We start from the raw sequence: 19,552 nt of genomic DNA, 5'->3' as shown, positions 1-19,552 counted from the left end.
TTTATGTCCAACTGAATTAGACATGTTGAATATAACAATTGATAATTAAGTAACACCTTCATTTTCAAATAATGCAGTACTAAAGAAGAGATCTATATTTATCTTTTAGCTGAAATTAATGCCTTCATAGTTTTATATCAGATGAGTTGCTTAGCCTAGATTGCTTTTTCTTTACATATGGGTTTGGTCTCTGTGGAAATGTGGGCAAAACCCAAACCTTCACCAGTTTTTTTATGGTTGCCCGAAGGAAGAAAAGCATTTGTAGATCAATGAACATATCATCACCAATGTAAAGCAACACATGACACACCCTATGGATGGTAGTAAATTTTATTATTTGGAAATATATCACATTTGAATATAATATAGGTAATTTTACTTATATAAATTTGTCATCTGTAATATTGTATTTACACTTCTTAATGTTAAATAATTGAAAACAGATACATAAATAATAGAGCACATTTTATATTGAGGAAACACATTCCATTTTTATGTGAAAAAATCACACTGAAATACAGTATACATTATTGCTCAAAATCAAGAAGTTCATTATTTCACATAAAGCATCATCCCAAGTTAGTTACTAAGAAGAAAATTTCAGAGTATTAAAAACTTAAAAATTAGAGAGAAAATATGTTTTAAAAAGACTTTAAAACAAAGATAAACTTCTATAATATGTGCATTCAAAAACTTTTCTGTGTGTAAAGGTATTCAGAAAATGTTAATGGGAATTTAAGGCAAAATTGCCATAGGTTAGTCTTTAACCACTAAACTATAAATCATTTCCTTGCTGTTATTCTCTGAATTCTTGGAGTTTCAAATGACTAATATTTCACAAAGATCAGATTAGAGCTGCATTTTTTGGTATATTTAATGGGATATTGCATGCATAACTTTTTCAGTTTTCCATTCACTAAAGAGCAGAATTCTTGAGTAAAACACTATATTTGTTATTTTTTTCTCTGATATATGTTTGGTCTACAGTGAATTTTTCATGAATATTTGGTAACTATATAAAAATAACTTATCACAATTGACCTTCTGACAGTTCCATAACCATAATGACTGTCTAAATTATAATTTGTATTCTCAAACTTGTGTTGAAATAACTGTGCCATCACAAGGAAGGAATTTAGATGACAAATGCAAAGGGTCAGTTTGCTTAGCATCCTTAACATTTAACACCCTTGTGTGACAATATTACTTGGTAAGGTTTCAACTGATGTAAAGTAAAATTTTCCATCTAGCAATTGCCTACAAATTTTTCCCAGAAAATAATGGAGAAAAAAAAAACACACTATTAAAAAAAAAGGAATTTTAGAGTTAAAATGGACTTGGCTTTAAATTCTATGCCCTGATTTATCTTGATCATGTTACTTAAATTTACTAAGCTCTCGTTTTCTCATTTATAAAACAAAAGTAATACATATTGATGATATTGTTGTTAGGATTAAAGTGACATCCTTAAAGTATCTAGTCGTAGGCCTGGTCTATAGAAGCCCTCAGTAAACTTCAGCTAGTAACAGTATTATTGTCATTGTCTCTAAAAAAGCCGTCCAAGAGTCTTAGCTATCTGGCAGTGGTGATTATTAGTATGGGTTAATCATTGTGAGGGATCTGTTTACTACATCACTCATTTATCACTTGCCACTGAGAAAAAGTAGAAACCTCAGAAGTAAAATGTTTTCTGGTCAATTTTATAGAGGTGAGGAAAAGTTCAGAATGTGAAGACACTCCAGTACATACTAAGTAATCAGGATGTAGCAAAAATAGAACAGTTTTACCATAGAGATAGTCAGGCCAGCACAGGGTGGCTTGCAGAGGGAAGGTTTTCAAGCAGTGGAGGCTGATGTTACTTGCTTAGTTTTTTTCAGAATGGAGAGAAAAGTGCTATGGCAGAAAATAAAATAAGGAACTACTTGTTCCTCAGTACAAGGGAAGTTATTTAAGAGTTGACAACTTTTCTGATTCTTTTGTCAATGAAAAAAAAAAAAAACAACCCAATACTTAATTCTGACCCTGTGAATTCCTTTTTCTTGAACCCCCTTCAATCTGTACCCTCAATAAATACTTAAGAATTGAATCCAGCAAAAATGGACTGCTACACACAGCTCTTTTATTATTATCCTCCTATACCCCTTTAGAGCTTCTTAGGTTGTCCTTGGTCACGTGCAAATGAATCACAGGAACATTATTTATCCCAAAGTTAAATTATCATAAAATAGAGAAATTGATCTGATGAAAAGGACCTCTGCAATTTGACTCTATTTTAAGTGTCTAGATACATTATATGATAAATTATTTTAGTTTTTCATTTTTTTCTTTCTTTTATTTTAATTATTAAAGATTTGAGGTGTGGAGGCGGAAGACTGGAATACTCTTCTGACTAGCCCAGGAAAAGTCATTTCATCAATTCTTCTCACCATCATTAATTAAATACTTGGGGAGTTAGAGAAGGAAATGAGTAGAAAAAGAAAAGGAGAGGCTGGGGCTGTAGCTCTGTGGCAGAGCACTTGCCTAGCATGTGTGAGGGATTTGATCTTAATACCACATAAAAATGAGACAAATAAAATAAAGGCATGCTGTCCATCTATAACCAGAAAAAATTTTTTTAAAAAAGAAAAAGATTTGAAGGAGATAATAGAAAATTATTTAAGTCATACTTTTTGCTTCTGTGCTCTTATGAGTATAGTTTTATTTTCATCCCTGTCTTTCTAATATGTCTCCCACCCCATGCCTTGGAGTTTCTGAAATGCATTTGTTTAAGCTCATAATCATATCCCTATAGCAGTGCTGCTATTTTTGTTTCCTGATTCTTACCAGTACTTGGCAGATGTAACCATGAGTGGACACCTCTAATTGTGTTAGGCCTATTCCACTGACTGAGTTCCACTTTGATATAAGTAATAACACAGATGCCATTCCATATTGGTTGTTTGCATCTTTTCCCATTCAGAATCATGGTGTTAGATCACTGTCTGTCTTGCCTTTCTTCTCTTCTCAGCTGGAGGCTAACACTATGAATAGTCTTCCTTTTCTATTGTCTTTACCCATGTCTTACTATGTTTGTATTTCACCCATGTATTCTTTCTTTAGCTGCAAAGATCCCTCTCCAAGAGTGTTCATTAGGAATGCTGAATAAAACCACCCTTATGGGAGATAAATAATGGTCTACCAAAATCCTTGTTAGTATTCTATTTTTACATAATGTGCCCTTCAAAATTAGCTTAAAGGAATTCACAAATAATTACTGAGGTTCATTTCTGTCACCTTCTTACTTAGTGAAGGACTTTGGAAACTTCCAGAATGATTCCCTATCATCTGCAGTTAAATGGACAGTCTCATTTGCCACATCTGTATTTTCTTTCCCTAAATTTTTCATGGTTCTCAATATTTTTACTATTAAATCATTGACTTTCAGCAGATAACAGAGATAGTTCAATATTTTATGTAAATCACATACACTTTAGATCTTGTTTAAGCCAATATCTGTTTCATAGAAGGATGCTATGTCTAGAAAGATTACTGTCAGAATCATAGCCGGTCAATAGCAAGTGCAGAGTCAGAACAGGAGACAGGCAAGGCCTGTTGTAACATGCCCCAGGTAAGAAAATGTCCATTTGCAAATTCAGATCACGTAGCTCAAATGTGTGAGTCTGCAAAAAATTTCTAAAGAACTATCTTAATGCCAACAGTTTTACTCTATTGTTCTCTTGGATTTGTCCATATTATTTAAGTAAGTAATAAACCCATGACAACATAAAATTTATATAACAAAATTTTCAGAAAATCACAAAAAGAAGTTTGTACAGTATTTGTTAATAAAAATCATATTTTTCGTTGAATACTTATTACAGCTAAGTCACTGCCAAAACTTTTATAGTTCATACTAATATCCAATCCTATGCTATTATTTTTCCTATTTTATAGATGAGGAAACATAGTCAGGGACAGATTAAATCAAATGACCATGGTCATCCTACTAATAAATGGCAAAGTTAAGAATTTGTACCCAATCAATTTGCCTTGAGACCAACTTCTCAACAACTATGCTAAAAGCAACAATTTAGAAATAGCATTATTGATATCACATTTTAAAATGGTCTTGATAACTTTCCATTGGTTACTTTCTTATAGAGGAGAATATAAATTTCTTGGGCACAAGTGTATATCTTGGAAAAAAAATGACATAAACTACAGCACATTGGTTATAGCTTTTAAAATCGTTATCTTATTTGCTAACTCAAATACATAGGTTATCATATCACCTATCTATAAATTCTTAATCAATTCATCCCCAGCCTTTCTTGACAATCATACAGATATTTGTTAATCTTTTCTGAAAATTAATGTTTTAGGAAAAAAGACCTTTTTGATTTTCACTCAGTTCCCATTTATATTTAAAATAATTTTTAAAATGAGCAGAAAAACAAATTATTTGTCAATTGTGTCCATAACATTAAATGAGAAGATTTCAAACATTTTAGGAAAGATAGCAGGACAAATAAATTTTCCAAATGATTCACATATTAAAAATAAGCTGACCACATTTTTTCAATCAATATTTGAAACTCATTTTTTAATAAATCACATGGGACAGATGACTTGAAACTCAGACCTTGGAGAATATATGCCATGCCCTTCAGCTGTCACTGAAGTCAGTGACTACCTAGCAGGAACCCAAACACGCTCTCTCCCTATTCAACAACTACACTTGGCTTCCTTAACAGCTACTGTTAGAAATGTGCTTTCACAACCACCAGTCCATTTGGGACACCTCTGGACACAGCACACTATTTCAATATAAACATTGCTGATCTCAAACTGGTGTGTTTAACAAGAATGACATTTTGTTGTCATTTTCTTCCCCAGCAAGGAGTAGAAACAAAGCAACACATAAAATATCCCAGGATTCATTGTTTATTTTTACCAAAATGACAAATTTCAATGAAAAGTTTGAAGATGATCAGTAAACAAAAAAATTTGAGAACTGATATTATTCCTTTTTAAAATAAGATAATCTTAAAACGAAAGTTGCTGGGAGATAAAGAACATCAGTTATGTTAAGGCAGGTCTTCTTTACCTAAAATTAAATTCCCGGCTTATTACTGCTCTTGACCTGAAAATTAGTGAAAGCAGTGGCTCTACTTTAAGATGCATATTAATGCCCATTATAAATGCATTTATTATCAATGCAAATCAGTGTTGTGTGGTCTTGTTGATGTTTGAAACTGTACTAGGAGAAAGCCTAGTATTAAATATGTCTACCATGTAATAGAAGCTTACTAGTTTTCTTAACATCTGACATTAATAAAAGTGAACTTAGATTCTAATTAGAAAGAGATTGAGGCAAGAAGAAGGCCAATGAATCTTTATACTTTTCCTACTTGATATCAGTATAGTTTGTTTAAATAAGAATGTTCTCCCTTTCCTGTTCCCATCCTCCTTGTCATGTGGTTTCTAATCTAACTTCTCCTCTTTCATTCTCAAACTATATTCCTAGCTGGCCTTGGTGGTATAAATTCAGATATGGACTATGTAGGAAGATGCCCACAATAATGACTCAGACACGTCTCCATGGTGATGTTTACAGATACTTCAAAATCCTCAACATGATTTTACATAACTTATTAAAATGCAAATTGGTCTAGACTTTTAGTTCAAATTCTAAGACAGTTCTTTCTGTGATGCCAGCTGAGTTTACAAAATATAAAAGATGAAAGTAAGATCTTGAATCAGAGACATTTATTCTTTTAAGATGACTAATAAATTATTTTTAAAATAAAACTATATGTAATGATGGAAATATCTATATCCCTCAGGGCTTTCCAGAGCATTCTTCAAACCACAAATGGAGTTGCTAGAGTTACTAAATGAGAGGCCTGAAAACTATCTCATATCTAAATATAAAACTGTCTATAAAGAACAAAAATATTATTGTGAAGAAACAAGAATTTTAAATATGTTTCTTTAACTAAAGAAGGAAAGTATTTTCAAATAATGAAATTTAAGTAGTCCCAGAAATAGTTATATACTTCCATTTTAATCCTTCCACATCTGCCCAAGTCCTTCAAATAAATATCTCAACCTTCCTCTCAAAAAGAAAGCTGATGGCTACAGTTAATAAAATTCATCATAAATGCGCATTGTTAGTGGCTTAGCTATCTTCCCATAAATCTTGCTACAGAGATGGTGTTTTCCTACACATACTGTCTGTGTTTACTTCTGAATCCCAGTAATTGTTCCTAGTCCATTCAGGGACGTGGTCACTTTTCTGTGGTTATTGCTCATTTTCCTCTTTCCTATCAAAGACTATGGATGGCACTAGGATAGGAAAGGCTGCTGGAGCATTGCTCCTCTTATTTTATGTCCTAATTAAGGTGATGCATTGGTGGATTGGACAGCAACATTGTTCATTACCTGCTCAAATAAATCAAATAGTCCATTCAGTGGCAATACTCCTGTTATACTTCACCAGTTCTTCATAATTTTTTTCAGGTAATGAGCTAACTTCTGAGATTTATAGTTTCAAAGAAAAACAAGACAGGAAAACACAAAACTTTCACTTGGCCAGTATATGAGGTACTGGGTTAGTTCACTAGGCATTTTTTTTTTTGCAGTTATTAGTGAAGCTTTATAATTATATCTAAAAAAATATTTTATGTTTAGAAGTTTCAATGGGGAAACATCCTCTAAAAACTAGTTTGCAGGGGGAAAAATTGCAGAAACTATGAGATTGAGTTAATTAGTCAAATCTAGTATTATATTAAAAAAAAAAACAAAAAAAAAACAAGGCTTTCACACAAATGGTGAGTGTGAACGATCACCAGGTTGGAGGCAGGCTTGCACAGACTGGGAGAAAGGGATCCGCCATGCTTTTCTCTCCATCTTTTCTGTTTTTACCTGCAAGAGGAAAGATCAATGCTGAAGGGAGATGTGGATGCCAAGTTCCAGGCAGGAAGCCATGAACTTCGGGGATTTGCCACGACTCCTTGACAGGTTAAGTTGAAATAATGAACAGAGAGAGCTGTCTTCTAGACCCTGAGGATGGAGGTCCAAAGGAGGGTGACAGAAAAAGTGACAAGCTTTGCCCAATCAAACCTCTCCGCTTCTTAGTGACTCACTTTTTAAAGACTAGTAACTGGAGACCCTTCACAAAAAAACAAACAACAACAAAAATGAAAATTCTGACCCTGTGTATAGTTTATTCCCCACAGTCTAAGTCTACCCACTAAAGCATATGCTTATGCTTTGAAGAATTTTAATGAAGAAAAATACTAAAATAGATTTAAGCAATAATCCTAAAGAGCTAATCAGTAGTTGAATCAGGATGTCATGATAGCAATGTCTTGAATAATATTTATTTTTATGTCTTTATTTATTAATAGTAAAGAGGAAGGAAATAAAGAAAAACATATATAAAAAGTTGCCATGGATAATGTATAAACAGTAACTACCAGTATTCTCTTTCATAAATATGAGGTTTATAGTGATTCACTGTCTCTCCTGACCCCACAGCTTATTAAATATGTAGAGTAAATAGCTAACCTATGTGTGCCAAATGCCAAAGACCATAGCCTTTCCTTCATACCATGAAGATCTTATAGCAATTTTATATGTTTATTAATGCAGTTATGGTATTATACAAAAGGGTGCAATTAACAGATGATCATATCTATCTCTTTCTCCTACTCTTAACTCAGAATAGCCTGATTATTAGAATTAGGCTACTTACTAGCTACTACTGACCCTGAAGGCAGTTATTTAAATAGACAAATGTATCTAGGACAATTTGCCTCTGCTGACAGCTTGTTGCAAATTTAGTTCTTATGGTAAATAGTAACAAAGGTTTTAGAACTTGGACACTTTAAACACATGAAATTTTAAGCTCCTTAGATAAAAATTGAAACTGTAAATATGACATATATTCTTTCCCCCCCACACACACACTTTTAAATAAGATCTTGGTAGTTTTTGCTGTATTAGCAGAATGTGCTTATCTGCAATCTGAAGTTTTAAGCCTGGAGAGAAGGGGATGTGTACATTCCCTGAATGAGCTTCCCTGAGCTCCTTCTGGCATGGCTACCATGGTTATCATCCAAGCTATTAAAAGTCCAGACATCTGAGGGGACCAGATGCTCTGTTTATCAAGAGCCACTATAACTGAAGCGAGCAGGTGCTCAGAAGTATATTCTTTGAACTACTCAGTGACACTCCTACAAAGGATACCTATACTTTGGTATGTCACAAATAATTTGCTACTAATAGCATTGAGAATTTAGAAATTTGTACATTATATTTATTCTTATTTTAAACTGATATATAAATATTGAGCATATAAATGGAATACTATAATGTATATATGTATATGATATACATACATATGGTAAAAAATACTTAAAATCATTTTGTCTAATTTTTTAAAACTACACAGTACATTATTGGTATCTGCAGCTATTCTAGTGTGTAATGCAATACAAACACTTCTTCCTTTTAACTATAATGTTATCCTAACTAATCTGTTAACCAACCTTGCTTCATCCCTCCCCCACCTCACTTTTTCCAGTCTCTAGTAACCATCATTTTATTCTCAACTTCTAGGAGATCAACTCTTAAAAATTACACATCTGAGTGAGATCATACAACTATTTGACTTTCTGTGCCTGGGTCATATAACTTAACATAATGATCTCTCATTCCATACATGTTGTCGCAAATGACTGGAATTCATCCTTTTTTATGAGTATGCACATTTAAAAAAATAAGTGGATTCAAAGTTATCCCTGTAATATGTGAGACATCACTCACTTGTATCCCAATGCAGTTTCAAATAAAGAGATTGCTTGTTCAGGAGTGCTTTGAGAAATCCACACAAACCTCAGTCAACTTCCTCAGATATTCACATGTCCAGAGTGACCATTAATGATGGCTAACACTGGACAATTAGATATTAAAATAGTGTTTTACTTTTTAGGAGAAAGGAATTTGGGGATTTATGCCAGAGTCTGCAATCACTTACGAGAGGATAATATACAGTAAAACACTGTGATGGAAAAGTGCCCTGGCAGAGAAAAGATAGAGAACTGCTCCCTGCTGTTCTGATCTCATGGGATACCTGACTCAGATGTTGAGTACATAAGGGGTGTTCTGAAACAGAGGTTGGGGTCCCAGGGTCAGTTCTGAGTAGGAAGGAGGGAGGCTGCCAAATCTAAAACAGCTGCATTTTAGGGTACCAAGAGAGATTGTCCAGTGATTGTAAGACCCATTAACATGTCTTCCTTTCCCTTGCAATATGTTTCATTAAATTCCAGTAATGTTTGGAGGAACCATGTGATAAGAATTTGGAGGCACTAAACTCTCCTTCTGGTAGCTTCCTAAATTTACCATATGTGTAGAGGTAAACACTTTTTCTGAATTTACTTCATTTTCCTTTAATAAGAGGCAAAAACCTCTGGGGCATAGTCAAATTCTTGGGGCTGCTAGGGCAGCAGGCTCCTAGCTGAGAGGCGGTGGTTGGTAGGAAGCCTGCCTGCACAAGGCACCCTAAGGACAGAATTGCACATTCCCAAAACTCAAAAGGTCAGACATTCCATAAAAATCAACAGTTACAAAATTGTTTTGTTTGAAAGGGATCTTATATCATTATTTCTTTTCTTGGTTATTTTATCAGTAGTAATATTAAGGCGTTTTTTCTTCTGTTTAAAAAATAAAATGAATTGAAAAAGATGATTTTAATGAAATTCTAATTTTAAATAACCTAAAATTATACAGTACTCTCTAACTTAGCTTGGAATTATCAATGACTCAGAGCATTTGTGTGTGTGGCAGGCAATCTGGTTACTTTGATAAACTAAACATTTTCTAACAGTGATAGTGATATACAATAAAAGTTATGTGGTCTGATTTATGTATCTGGAAAAGTTAAATATTAAGGAAAAAAAGAAGTAAGTTCAGGTTGTTGAATCTGGAGCATTGATATCTGCCTGTATCTGGCTTTATAGTGTGAAAATTGAGAATTTTATTTTTAAAAAATTCTTTTGTTAATGAAATGAGATTAATAATCTTCTTGCTACCACTTTACAATGGTTTTGTTAGGATGATATGGTAAAATTTATATAAAAGTTTTATAGATATATGCATTGTAATATAAGATATTGAAACATTTTGAATGAGTTATTTTTTTGACTGTATGAATTATTATGCTGTAAAAAAAAAGCAGAAAAACATACATCAAAGTTTCAATTAACTATTTTTAGGCCAAAGAGTGCATTATAAAAATCAAGTTTTCAAACCATCTACTATAATTTATTTGCTGTTTATACTATTGGAATTATAACTGTATAAAGTTAACTAGTTGGAAAAAATATGTTTTAAATTATTATAGCTTCCCCCTGCTTGTTATTAGGCCATATGTATGTGTGTGTGTGTATAAACATATACATATATTTAATTAACATTTAATAATAAATATATATACATGTACATATATATATATTTCATGGGTGAAAATAAAAATTACAAAATCTTTTATCAGAGCTTTATATGTAATAAATATTTCTTGACAAAATAGAAAAGGCTTACATTTTAACATTTCCACATGATTTTATCACATTAAATATATCTGAATTAGAATTTATTTATATCAAGTTACAGTAATCTTAAAATTGTGTGCCAAATAATATTCCTAATAAATTTTATATATCCTTATATAATATAATAAATATATGAAATAAGTTAATATGTCATTTCATTATAACATGCTTTATAATTATAATATTTCATTATAAAATACCAGATAATTATAATATTTATTATGTCATATATTACATATTAAATAATGCTATTCATATTTATTTTATATTCATAATATATACCTTTTCACAGCATAAATATTAGAATATAATTTTTAGTGAACAAAATATAATATTTTGTGAACAAAAATTAAAATTATTTGCTAAATATGAAAAAACTGTCATTCATTCACTTATGAAGAATTTTCAACATCACCCTTTATCTGTATCTGCTTTCAAAAAACTCATGTAATTGGTATAGTTTCCAGCTTGATTTGGCATAATTGTCTGGTAAATACACAGAGATGTGTAAACCTGTTTGGGGCACTGCATGGAGAGTCTAAAAGCTCACAATGCCTATTAAGTTCTGAAATGCTTTTCTGTTTTCTCCTGATTCAAAAAAAGAAGTATCAGAGTTGTTGACTATTTTTAGAAAGATGCCATGGATACAGATCAACTGAGTAGCAAAGAAGACATTCCAGTTTTCCAAAAGCTGATCATTTTGATTTTAAGACAAAGAAAGTCAGAAGTAATCACTGTACATTCAACTTATATTGAGAAATATAATATCGAATCATTGATATACTTTAAAACTCTAAAAATAAATGGAAAGTCTGTTATTTTTATCCAAGCTCCTTTTTTAAAAAAGAAGCACTACTAAGTTATAACTTTGAAACAATCATCCATTTTCTAAATTCCGTGTTTATTATAACCAGATATGCATTTTGGCTCAATATTTCAGTTTTAGTAGGTAACAATTATGGAAAACTGGCCCCTAATAGTTTTTCTTTGACCTAAATTTTCTGATGCTCTTAAGAAAGGGAAATGGGAATGTTTAATTTCTGGGCTATTAATAGCTGTATCTCCAAGGCTTCATGCAGAGTGGGGTTAGCATGCCTCAGAAGGGCGCCCAATCTGTCATTGTTCCAACCAGTGTGGGCAGCAAGGACCGTTTTGCTGTCTCAGTTCTCCAAGGCTGATGAGACAGAGTCTTTAGTCTGTCTCTGTGGCAAGATTTCCTTGGCCAAAGCAAGTGGAAAACACAGGCAATTATCCAAGTATCTGAGGTAAATGTGTGTTTTCTGCCCCAAATACTTGAAAAACTACCTCTTTAATTTGACTATGATGATCTGGACACTGATTTTTCTGCCTGTATAAATTTTTCCCTTTTCTGGATCTCTTCCCATTCTCCTGTGTGTGTGTGTCTATGTGTGTACATGTATATGCATGCACATGCATGCATAGGTGTGTGGTGAGGTATGTGTATATCTGGATACTGATTTGCTGTATATACTACATGAAAGCTTTATGTCTATTCTTCCTAATTTCATGGTGATCTGACTGATTAATTTAAATATATTTTTGATTTAATTTTAGCCTGGCATGCCTTCATAGTAATTTTGAGTATTAACCCACATTCATTTATTTAATAATAATTTGAATAAAAGAATTTTTTAACACAATGTTAATATTTATGCCAGATACCACAGAATTCTAAACTCCGATTTAGCACCAAGAGTTCCACAAACTTTTAACACATTCTCCATCCTGCTGCCTTCACTAACATGAAAGTTCCGAGTTAGTCATTCAAAAAAACTCTAAATAATCCTTGAGGTGGTGATTTAACCTTTTCCTAAAAAACGTGTTTGGTTCTATCTTTTCCCAGAATGTTTCTAAAATTAAATTACTTTTGTGACTATATGCCAGACAATGCAAGGGTAAAAGAACAGAAACAGTTTCAGTAGAAACTGAAATCAGAAATTTTTACTGTTCAGTAGCAATTTTTATAAAGCTGACCTGATAATCTATCTAATATGGTGAATTTTAGAAATTATATCTAACTTTATGAAAAGATTTTCCTAGAAGCCTAGGACAATAAGACTGAACCAGGGTCCTAAAATGATCAAGTGCCGGTAAATAAATAGAGAATGAAAGGGAAGGCACTTTCTCTGTGTTTAAGTTTGTGAAATGAGGGGATAAGAATTGTCCAGATGACTTTTAGGATTAATTCTCAATTTCAAATTGTATTTTTATAACAAAAATATATTAAAAGTATTCAACATCTTTAGCAATTAGGGAAATACAAATCAAAACTATACCCAGATTTCATCTCACATCAGTCAGAATGGCAGTTATCAAGAATACAAACAATAATAAATGCTGAAGAGGTTGTGGAGAAAAAGAAATACTGTTATATTATGGTGGAATTAGTATAACCACTATGGATATAAGTATGAATGTTCTTCAAAAGATTAACAATGGAACCACCTCGGTAATAATCCTAAAGAGTTAAAGTGACCATACTATAGCAATACATTCATATCCATGTTTATAGCAGCATAATGCACAATAGCCAAATTATGGAACCAGTCTAAGTGTCCATCAATGAATGGACAAAGAAAAAAAAAATATATATATATATGTATATATACACACACAAGTGCACACACAAAATGTAGTTTTATTCAGTCATAAAAAAAGAATGAAATTATGTCATTTTCAAGAAAATGAATGGAATTTGACAGCATTATGTTAAGCAAAATAAGCCAAACTCAGAAAGTCAAGAGTCATGTGATTCTTCTCTTAGGTAGAAGCTAGAGGGGAAAAAAAGGTGGGGGTGATGTGCAGGTGTTGGAGGGCAATCTAAAGAAAATAGAAGGGAGGATAGTGGAGTAGAAGAAGGGAACCAAGGGTAGGGAGGAGGAGAAGAGAAAGGGAGGTACTGGGGAATGATATGGATGAAATTATATTGTTATATTCTGTGCAGGTATGAATATGTAACAACAAATACCACTATTATGTATAATTATAATGTACCAATAAGAATATAAAGTTGTATTTTCAAATGTCAAGAAGTGGTAAGAAAAAAGATGTAATTAATATATCAATTGCCAACAACAGGATTAGTACACATTTACCTCAGAGGAAGAACATAGTTATCTATTCCATATTTCTTAAACACAGTGTACTAGTTTCTCTGAACAAACATATCCAAATAAACACATCTAAAACATTTTTGCCTGAACAGTAAAGACTGGTATGCTCTGTATATAAATTGCTAATACAGAACAGCTGAAAGTAATAAGTAGTCAAAAGCATTTTTCATAGAAAAGGCTTTTAGCCAACCATTTCTAATAATTTTAAATGTATGAATATTATTCAGACTAAAAAGGGTATTGACATTTTTCACTTCCACAAGTTTCCAGGTTATTTTATTCAGATATGTTACCTTTACTTATCCAAGAGAGAATTTAAAAGGGATTTAGTCATCAAACAAAATGACCTTCTTAAGAAAGAATCTGGTAACCATGTCATTAGGTCAAGTAATAAAAACTTCAATAGACTATACCAAATAAAGATGGCATCTACCTTGTATTTTTCTCCATTCTGTATGTCTATGTTTGACTTTGAAATAAAGTAGAAAGTCACACACACACACACACATACACACACAAACTGCTTCCAGCTAAATAAAAATCACGTAAGACAAAATGAAACAACATAAGTAGAAACAATAGAAACAACATAAGTATATTCACACTGTTTTCATATTATCTACTTTAGCTTCAGCTACTTTTTCCCCCTAAACAATTTCAAATTCCATGGCACATATGTTGGAGATGGGAATCAGATCAAACGGAAAGTTTTAGATAATAAAGTCCTTTTGTCTTTTATTTGCCTTTTGGAAGCTCAGACTTCGGTTAAGAAATATTATTTAATGTAGTATAGAAGCACAGAGGAGGGAACCTGGAAAGTAGAATCCTGATTGCATCTCCTATTTGGCAATTTTTATGCCAAACATGTTTGTTCATGCAGATGTCCGGAAAGTGTCCCTAATAGCCAGCAGCATTGCTAACGATGTTTGTAATACAGAAGGGAAAGGTGTAAAGCACATATAAGTGAAAACCTAATTTCTTGCTCTTGTGTTCTAGTTTCATGGCCCATTTTTAAATATCATTCATGAATGAGAACTGAGATTTACAAAACTGCATCTTATTGTGTTTCCATAAGTGTGGCTGAGTAAATCCTGAGGATCCTTTGCTTCTAAGTGACGCTCTGAAAGGAAGAGCTTTAAGGTCTCAAGAAAAGTCTGCTGAAGATCATTCACACAGGGCTGCTCCCCAGCCCAGAACACTTGAGGAAGCCACTTGAAACACTTCCATGAACTTTAGAAGTAAACATTTTATTAGAAACCCAGAAATTTGTATCCATTCTCTTAGAATGAATTTTCACATTAGAAGCCTAAAAATAAATATCTGAAGTATAATAGAACTGATTCTTAAAAAAAAAAAACAAGACTAAAATGGTCATCTAAATATTAAGCAAATTATAGTAATCTGAGTTTTAAATCTGTTTGACTATAAGACACAACTCTAATTTGAAAAGGTTGATTCTAAAATTACTTCTCTCAGTGATACATTTTTTTCAATTAATACCAATATATATTCCTTATTAAAAAAAAAAAGACAAACTGTCACTGAAATTTCCTTAAAACAATTTGAATATCATAATACCAAGAATGGCACTATGACATCCTGTACATTTATGTTAATTTTAAATTATTGCTGTATCTAGGGACTTGTTATTGCTTTTACCTTGTGTTTCTTTTCTGTTTTCTTTTCTTTTCTTTCTTTTTAATGCATGCTTAGGTTGAGTGGTCCTGTGATTAACTACAGGGTTTTTAAAGCAAACTCCATCTAACTTAGTGTGACTTAGTGTTTAACTGCAACTGTGTTAAATGATGATAGATAAAGGAAAAGAGCATGGAATTAACCCTTTTCTCTCCACCTGGCTGCTTTCTTCCATTCTCTGCTATCCCTGGCCTTCAGGTCAGAAGTCTATTTCATTGCTTCTAGCAAGACATGAACATCAATTTTTCTATTGTCTTCTGATTTAATTCTATATAGTTCCCCTTGACCAACTGGAGGAAAGGACTATGTTAACTGTTTTTTTTGAAACACATTTCAAAATTAATTTGTTCTACAAATACACTATATAAACAAAACAGTACAACTTGCAAACTGTCCAACATGAATTCCCTAGAATAATAATTTCCAAATAACAGTTAGTTACTTCTTCATCACATTTGTATTGGGGACTAGTTAATTGCACAGAGTTGCCAACCCAGGCCAGGTTAACATTTAGACATTTTAGGATTGTATTAATCTGATGTCCTCCATATTGATATTCTTTATAAATGTATTTAATATTTATTTAAAGGAGAGATGAAAAATTGCAAGGGGAAAAATAGAAGAGGGTTTTTAGTGCAGGCTTAACTCTACTGCCTTTAATAATTTTAACACTGCTTCCAAAGCTGTAAGTCCCACCCACTTTGCCTTTTCCTAAGGTTAATTGGACAAATCCCTTTAAAGGCAGTGTAGTGGCCATCACTGGGCAAACATTCCTTTGGGGAATGCCAAGCTCTATGCCTTCTAATCATATCATACAATTCTTAAAATAAATGCCCACAAATAACTATACATTTTCTCTATATTTCTAGTATATTTTATGTCCAGTGATTTTTGAAAGTTTCATTTTGAGCTAATTACAGGTACATATGCAATTGTGAAAAATAATCAGGGAAGTCCTTCTTTATCCCCCACCACAATATCATTTTGCATTACTAATGTGCAAGCAGAAAAATTGACATTGGCACAGTCCATCAACCTTAGGCGGATTTCACCTGGCTTATATTTTTTCATGTGCCTGTGGGTGTGTTTGTTTAGTTATAAGTGATTTTTAGTTTTATCACGTGTGTAAACTTGGGGGACCACCACCACAGTCAAGATACAGAATAACTTCATTGTAAGAATACCCTGTGCTACTTGTGTATAGCCACAGCCACTCCCTCCTCTCCCTCTCCCTAACTCTTAACAACCATTAATCTGTTTTCAATCTGTATATTTTTGTCATTTGGGTTGCTTATACTTTGGGGATATTATACATACAGATGCCATGAATATTTGTATAAATATTTTTATGTGAACTTAAGCTTTTATAACTCTAGGATAAATGCCCAAGAGTGCAATTGCTGGCTCATGGTGAGAACATGTTAGTCTTCTAAAAAATCACCATATTGTTTTCCAGAGTGGCTATACCATTTTACATGTTTACAAACAATATGTAAGTGACCCAGTCTCTTTGCATTATTTCATTCTATTTTTTTAATTTAAGCCATTCTGATAGGTATATAGTGATATCTCTTTGGGTCTTCAGTTTGTATTAAAGACTAATGGGTAATGATGACAGATATCTTTTTATGTGCTTATTATTTTTATACATTTTGATGACATGTCTGTTTTTGTCTTTGCCCATTTTTATATTGGATTTTTTGTCTTTTAATTGTTGAATTCGAAGAAATCTTTATAGATACAATTTTTTTGTGTCAGATACACAGTTTGAAAATATTGTCGCCTAGTTTGTAGGTTATCATTTTATTCTCTTCAGAGATTCTTTAGCGTAGTAAAATTTTAAAAACTTTGATGAAGTGCAATATGTCACTTTTCATATTATACATGATGCTTTAAGATATCAACTCTAATAACTCTTCAACTACTTCTAGGTTCTGAAAAGATTTATCTATATTTTTTTCTAAGAGTTTGGTAGTTTTATATTTTACATTTAAGTCCATCCATGATCCATTTTGAATTGATTTTGTATAAAATTAAAAATTTAGGCCAAGTTTATATTTTTTTAACATTTTTCTCTTTTACCTATGAATGCCCAAGAGATTCAACACCATCTGTTTTAAAGGTCATCCTTCTTCCATTGCATTGTTTTTGCATCTCTGTCAAGAAACCAGGGAGTATATTTGTGTGGGTCAATTTCTGTGGCCATTGCTAATATACCATGGTTCACCAGACTAATCTTTGAACTGGCTTTATTAAGCCCATACTAGAGATATTAATTCAAAAATTGCCAAGAGAGGGCCTAGAATTGTGTGTTTATATTAGCTGTAGTGGTGGAGCTGATGCACATACAAGGATGAGAGCTTGGACCAGAAGTACACAAAGATTTCTCATCCACCATTGCAAAGAAGGATGGTGGTGAGAAACTGGGGGGACAGCAGGTTCTTTGTTATGCTCTTTTATTACATTATATTTGCTAAGAAATATCTAACATTTAGGAACAATTATAAAGGATAGAAAAATGATTACACAAAAATCTACTACATGTCTTGAGAAAAAATTACTTATATAGATGCAGCTTTTAGCAGATGCCCCTTTCTTTAAATGATATCCTCTCTCACTCCTTTCTTCCTACCCCAGATGTAACCACTCTCCTGTATTTCATGATTCTCATTTTCAAGTATTCTTTATATTTATCCATATTAGATATATACCGTGTATGTGCACCACATGCACACACCCGCACATGCGTGTGCGTGCACACACACACATACACTACATTCATACATGTATACAGATGCCTGATTAGTGGCTATATAGAAACCTGAAATAAAAGCAAATCACATCTTAATCATCTTAATCAGACTTAGCTCAGTCTGCTTATGTTATAATCTAAACATTGTATTCTACCCCAGAATTCTTGTTCAAAACCAAATCACCAATGTACTAGTATTTGGAGGTAGGGTGTTTGGTAGACTTTTAGTCACCAGGGCTCTGCCATTAATGCCTTTATAAAACAGGCCCCAGAGAGCTGTTCTCTTTTATCTTGTGAGGACCCAGTAACATGGTTCCCTGTATAAGCCAGAAAGAAAGAAGTCCTCACTAGATACTGAATCTGCTGGTACCTTAATCTTGGACTCCCCAGCCTTCATAACTATAAGAAATAAATCTTGGTTGATCATAAGTTGCCCAGTTTATGGTATTCCATTATAGTATCCCAAACAGACTAAGAGAATTTGCATATATCCACATATTTATTGGTTTCTTCATTTACTATGAGTTTTGACATCCCAGAACTTTCTCCTAGGAAGTTTTCCTGAAATTAACCCATTACACGTCTTTAGAGATAAAAATCTCTAGGAGGATAAACTATTTCTGTTCATCTTAATATGGCTTTAATTTTTCTCATTATAAAATAATAATTTGTGGAGATAAACAATGGACATTTAATTCAGCACATTGAAGGTAGTGTATGTAGTATTCTACAGCTATTCCTATGAGAAAAATTAATCCCAAATTCAGTGGCTTACAAACAATAAACATTATTTATCTCACAGTTTTGGTAAACTAGGAATTCTTGAGTGGCTGAGCTAAGTGGTTCCTGATCATTTTTTCTCATGAGATTTATAATCAAGATGTCAACCAGAGCTGTATCTGAAAGCTCAAGCTGATCTGGGAATAAAGGATCTGCTGCCTAGACAGCTCACTGAATGATTGGGCAGCTAGTGCTGGTTACTGAAGAAGGCTCACTTCCTCTTCCTGTTGTTCTACACTTCTGACTGTCCTCATGAGATGAAAGCTGTCTTCCCTCAGAACAAGTGAGCCAAATATCCAGGCTGAAACAGCAATGTGTTTTACCACTTAGCCTGAGAAATCATACACAGTCACTTCTGCTGGCACATAGCACAACTCCATGTATGCAAGGGACCACACTAAGGTTTGTGGGCCAGGAATCAAGGATCAGTGGAAACCAACTTGAAGGCTGATGTCCCCATGTATTATTGCTACTTGGTAGTCCACTAACAGAGGATTGCTACATCTTTGGAGGAAAAAAAAAATCTTTTTACTCTCATACTTGTTTCAATACAAGTTTATTCATTTTTATTTTCTTGTGTTTCATTTTGATGCTTG

At 32.8% G+C, this 19,552-nt stretch overlaps 1 protein-coding gene across 9 annotated transcripts in view; it reads right to left on the bottom strand.

Annotated features, from left to right (window-relative positions):
* Positions 1 to 19,552, bottom strand: part of Cntn1 (contactin 1) — a 343,845-nt gene that overhangs the window by 69,803 nt on the left and 254,490 nt on the right. The window contains exon 18 of one of the 9 annotated variants that reach the window (XM_058576457.1): positions 4,626 to 6,906. The exons of the other annotated variants lie outside the window; for them this stretch is intronic. Coding sequence (XP_058432440.1) covers positions 6,827 to 6,906 — 80 coding nt within the window. The 3' untranslated portion in view covers positions 4,626 to 6,826. Of the gene's footprint in view, positions 1 to 4,625; positions 6,907 to 19,552 lie in introns of those variants that run through there. 9 annotated transcript variants of the gene reach the window in all.

Source organism: Marmota monax, unplaced genomic scaffold (genome assembly GCF_021218885.2).
Source record: "Marmota monax isolate L192 unplaced genomic scaffold, Marmota_monax_Labrador192_F-V1.1 WCK01_AAM20220418_F8-fsc00012, whole genome shotgun sequence".
Classification (NCBI taxonomy): Eukaryota; Metazoa; Chordata; class Mammalia; order Rodentia; family Sciuridae; genus Marmota; species Marmota monax.
This window is presented reverse-complemented; position numbering and strand designations above follow the sequence as displayed.